At 39.1% G+C, this 5,765-nt stretch overlaps 1 protein-coding gene across 1 annotated transcript; it reads left to right on the top strand.

The window, feature by feature from the left end:
* Window positions 1–2,092, top strand: LOC112230785 (thyrotropin-releasing hormone receptor-like). Its single transcript, XM_024397075.1, has 2 exons — window positions 1–818; window positions 1,284–2,092. Exons 1-2 carry the CDS (start codon window positions 24–26, stop codon window positions 1,695–1,697), a joined length of 1,209 nt encoding a protein of 402 aa, XP_024252843.1. The 5' UTR covers window positions 1–23; the 3' UTR covers window positions 1,698–2,092.
* Window positions 2,093–5,765: the final 3,673 nt, after the last annotated feature.

Consider the following 5,765-nt stretch of genomic DNA (forward strand, 5'->3'; position numbering starts at 1 on the left):
TGTGCCAACTCAAGTAAAACACCATGGAGAATACTAATGACAGCTCTCAAGATGTCATCAATTTCACACAGAATGAAGTTCTGATTAATATGCCACAGAACTCCATGGAAGTACAAGTTATAACAATTGTTCTCGCACTTCTAATATGCGGAGTTGGGATAGCGGGGAATATAATGGTGGTGTTGGTTGTGCTGCGCACCAAACACATGATGACCCCTACTAACTGTTATCTTGTCAGTCTGGCTATTGCGGACCTTGTCGTCCTTTTAGCGGCAGGTTTACCTAATATTTCAGAAGTAGTCGACTCTTGGATATACGGCTACGCTGGGTGCCTTTGCATCACATACCTGCAATACCTGGGTATCAATGTATCATCCTGCTCCATCACAGCCTTCACCATTGAGCGCTACATTGCTATCTGCCACTCCATCAAGGCGCAATTTATTTGCACTGTGTCTCGGGCGAAGAGGATAATTTCTTTTGTGTGGATTTTCAACTCGCTTTACTGCATGATGTGGTTGTTTTTAGTGGACACGAACGAAACTGTCTACGCCGATGGGGTGTTGGTCAGCTGTGGCTACCGTGTCTCAAGAAACCTCTACATGCCAATTTACTTTCTAGACTTATCTTTGTTTTATGTCCTCCCTCTGATTGTGGCTGTTGTGCTGTACGGTCTCATCGCAAGGATTTTATTCATGAGCCCCTTGCCAACCAATCTCAACGACAATAGTGAAGGTTCTATACACCAGGGACGCTCCAGCAGCACAGTCAAGGTGTTGGGCAAATCAAACAAGGGTGCAGTGACGTCAAGAAAACAGGTAAGCTCATCAGATCAGGAGGATAGTAATAAATGCTTCATAAAGGCTTCTACATTGACAACAGTGTACAAAATGTGTTCACAGTAATAATTTAGGCTACAGCATTTGACAGTTTATCAATGTAGTATGGGATTGCAATAATCCTAACTGGACACATCATGTGGGCGTACTACTTGGATTGTAATTCAAGAGAGGGAGGATAGATCACAGCAGGCTCATAGTAATGGTTTCAAAGTCCATGGAATTCTGTTATTATCACCTCTGTTTACCATCATTAGTCTGTTCTACACTACACCAGAAAAACACTGTTTTGTTTTTGCAATTTGATTTGCGGGCATAAAGTGCCTTTCATCAGTCAATCTTTAAAATAATATTAATAAAAATTTAAAAAACGACCAGCAACATTTGAGTCAATTATCGCACCGTGCATTTTTCATTTTGTTTGCCCTGTGCCCCATAATTTAGGTTACTAAGATGCTTGCAGTGGTGGTGATTATTTTCTCCCTGCTCTGGATGCCATACCGGACGCTGGTGGTGGTAAACTCTTTCATGGACCCACCCTACCTAAACACATGGTTCCTGCTCTTCTGCCGCTTATGCATCTACACCAACAGTGCCATCAACCCTATCATTTACAACCTGATGTCTCAGAAGTTCCGTGCCTCCTTCAAAAAGCTTTGCAAGGGCAAAGGACTAGACCCAGAGAAGGTTACCAAGTACAATGTGCCAGTGTATTACAGTGTCATGAAGGACTCTTCCCGTGAGAGCCCTGAGCAGACAGAGCAGGAGGATGTCAGCAGCTATGGGGACACTGGTGGAAAGAGGATCAACTTCACAGATAAGTGTGGGAACACCGGCACTATGTTCAGCGTTGCCTGATAGACGGACAAAATAGAAATAAGTTATTTGTGTAAAGTGAGGTTTTATAAAGTGAATGTGATGTCATTATTTTGCCATGTGTCAAAAGTCAGTAGGCTACTACCGCTTTTTCTTTTTACATATACTTTTTTGTAGTTTACTTGTATTTACTGTTGGAATATATTGTGCAATCTTATAGCACAGCCCAAACCTCAGAATCTCTAATTAAAAACCCATTACCTGCTTGTTAAAAGACATTAAGTCACCCAAACAATCTAAAAGATTGGCTGTAGAACTCCTTGATTGTTCCTTGGAGACTATCCTGGGTTTAATCTTTGCATTTATCAGAAACACTTCAATACTACATTGTTTCAACTCATTCTTACTCAGTAACTGCTTCCGCAAAAAAAAATTGTTTTTGTTTACTCAACTTTTACTATTTAAAAATGTGTTGGCCCAAACTTAGCTCCAACTTGAGAAAACGTAGGCAAAAATTCTGTCAACTAGAAATTATTGTTAGGTCATTTTACCTAAAAAAATGCTGTAGAATTAGTTGTGACAAACAAACAGAGCTTTTAACTTACAATGTTTTCAACTTACATATTTTACATTGTGATATACATGATTACATTGTGCATGTTCATTTATGCTGTAATTTATATTCAACATGGGATTTGAACTCATAACATCTTGCTTCACAGCATTCTTATCTTCCTGCTATGTAGTCACAACCATGTCTGTGTCAATGACTGATTTCACCTCTATTGCTACACTTTGCAATTCAAAGTAAATCTCAATTCTGTGTACTTTTAAGTACACTCAAGGAAAACTATTGTATTTATCATAGTGATTAAGGAGTAGCATTAAAATAGAGTAATATCCCTCACCAGCATAAGACAACTATACAGAAAAAACTAAAATTGCTGAAATAAGTCAATCAAACCAATAATGAGAGAATAGTCAGATAAACTGATCATTTGCACAGACTTGGTGGTATAAGAGGAAGATCGGAATGCCATGAACCAAGAGTTTGCTTGTGAGTTCACATCCCAGGTGAAGACATGTTGAATAAGAATTACTGTATTTTTTAATTTTTTATTTTACCTTTATTTAACTAGGCAAGTCAGTTAAGAACAAATTCTTATTTTCAATGACGGCCTAGGATTAACTGCCTGTTCAGGGGCAGAACGACAACCATTATTTTTCATTACCACATGTCAGAGGCATGAAAAATGAGCGAATGGACTTGAAAACTGGTGGTATAGCAGCTTGCACTCGAAAATGTGATGTGAATAATGAGCGAATGGACTTGAAAACTGGTGGTATAGCATCCTGCACTCAAAAATGTGATGTGAATAATAAGCGAATGGACTTGATAACTGGTGGTTTAGAAGAAGCATGCACTCCAAATTGCGTTGAGTAGAGTGGCCGAAACTGAGACCTGCGCAGACAGCAGTGGCACATCAATTCTGGCCTAATGACAATCGCCAAATGTCATCACACTTTTTGGTGTTTGGCGCTACAAAGTATTAACTTAAGGGGGCTGAATAATTTTGCACGCCCAATTTTTCAGTTTTTAATTTGTTAAAAAAGTTTGAAATATCCAATAAATGTCGTTCCACTTCATGATTGTGTCCCACTTGTTGTTGATTCTTCACAAAAAAATACAGTTTTATATCTTTATGTTTGAAGCCTGAAATGTGGCAAAAGGTCGCAAAGTTCAAAGGGGCCGAATACTTTCGCAAGGCACTGTAGGAGGTCCCATACCAGGAAGAAATTAGATCTACTTACACTCCTGCATATGAGACAAGTTGAGCAAACAAATCAGTATTAGAATGACAGAATTGTTGCCTACGTTCTCTCAAGTTGGAGCTATGTTTGGGCCAAGTACTTTTTTTTGTTCAGGTAACACTTGGAATAGTTGAGTAAGTTGAGTAACCCCCCAAAATGAAACCAGTTACTTAATAACAATTGGTTGAAGCAACTAGATTTTTTTTACAGTGTAAGAACAGCAGGTGGATGGACTGGTTAGTCAAACAATAACAATAATTGATCAATTAAGAACTAGGGAGAAACACTAGAGACTGCGGTCTCTGTGTTATGGACTGCTATTATAGAGTAATTTCTGAAAAGAATAGACTTGAATGTCAGGTTGAATGTCACATGACTTATATTGTCACAAAACAATGTAAATTGTGGGTCCGTTTGATATTGGCTTGTTGGCCACTTGACACCACTGAAACTATTGTGCTCATCACACTGTACAGTATCTGTTTAGGTCTGTATATGTTGAAGCATGTAAATCTGTGTGTAAAATGTGAAAGTGTTTATGATGCAATGTATTGTAAATATACTCCATATAACCTTTTAGCATTTTCAAATACAGCATTTTCTCATACTGTGTGTAACAATGTTTAGAAATGTCATAACAATCGTAGCTCTTTGGGGACTTGATTTTTGTGATGAATTATAGTAATTAACTGAATTAAAGGTGACCAACCAACATGATTTTGTCCAATATTTATTGTAGAAAAACAACAACAAGTTAGTGATGGCTGGGTATGGTGTTAGAAAATAATACATTAATCAGAGAAACATTCCCTTTTAGTTTGCATCGTGATGCCCCACCTTCCCTTCACCAGAGTCTGTTAGTTTGACAGTAATGCTGTGCTTGGTAAATAGTGGAGCTGTCAGATCGCATATTCCTCACATTTAATACTTTTAAAAATTCCATGTCTTCGGTCAGTTAGGATCACCACTTTATTTTAAGAATGTGAAATGTCAGAATAATAGTAGAGAGAATGATTTATTTCAGCTTTTATTTCTTTCATCACATTCCCAGTTTACATACACTCAATTAGTATTTGGTAGCATTGCCCTCAAATTGTTTAACTTGGGTCAAACGTTTCAGGTAGCCTTCCACAAGCTTTCCACAATAAGTTGGGTGAATTTTGGCCCATTCCTCCTGACAGAGCTGGTGTAACTGAGTCAGGTTTGTAGGCCTCCTTGCTCGCACACTATTTTTCAGTTCTGCCCACAAATTTTCTATACGATTGAGGTCAGGGCTTTGTGATGGCCACTCCAATACCTTGACTTTGTTCTTCTTAAGCCATTTTGCCATGACTTTGGAAGTATGCATGGGGTCATCGTCCATTTGGAAGACCCATTTGCGACCAAGCTTTAACTTCCTGACTGATGTCTTGAGATGTTGCTTCAATATATCCACGTAATTTTCCTACCTCATGATGCTATCTATTTTGTGAAGTGCACCAGTCTCTCCTGCAGCAAAGCACCCCCACAACATGATGCTGCCACCCCCATGCTTCACAGTTGGGATGGTGTTCTTCGGCTTGCAAGCATCCCCCTTTTTCCTTCAAACATAACTATGATCATTATGGCCAAACAGTTACATGTTTTTTTCATCAGACCAGAGGACATTTCTCCAAAAAGTACGATCTTTGTCCCCATGTGCAGCTGCAAAACGTAGTCTGGCTTTTTTATGGCGGATTTGGAGCAGTGGCTTCTTCCTTGCTGAGCGGCCTTTCAGGTTATGTAAATATCGGACTCGTTTTACTGTGGATATAGATACTTTTGTACCTGTTTCCTCAAGAATCTTCACAAGGTCCTTTGCTGTTGTTCTGGGATTGATTTGCACTTTTCGCACCAAAATACCTTCATCTCAAGGAGACAGAACGCGTCTCCTTCCTGAGCGGTTTGACGGCTGTGTGATTCCATGGTGTTTATACTTGCAAACTATTATTTGTACAGATGAATGTGGTACCTTCAGGCCTTTGGAAATTGCTCCCAAGGATGAACCAAACTTGTGGAGGTCTACAATATTTTTCTGAGGTCGTGGCTGATTTCTTTTGATTTTCCAATGATGTCAAACAAAGAGGCACTGATGTTGAAGGTAGGCCTTGAAATACATCCACATGTACACCTCCAATTGACTCAAATGATGTCAATTAGCCTATCAGAAGCTTCTAAAGCCATGACATAATTTTCTGCAATTTTCCAAGCTGTTTAAAGGCACAGTCAACTCAGCGTATTCTTCTCAACTTCTGACCCACTGGAATTGTGATTCAGTGA

Source organism: Oncorhynchus tshawytscha, linkage group LG16 (assembly GCF_018296145.1).
Source record: "Oncorhynchus tshawytscha isolate Ot180627B linkage group LG16, Otsh_v2.0, whole genome shotgun sequence".
Taxonomy (NCBI): Eukaryota; Metazoa; Chordata; class Actinopteri; order Salmoniformes; family Salmonidae; genus Oncorhynchus; species Oncorhynchus tshawytscha.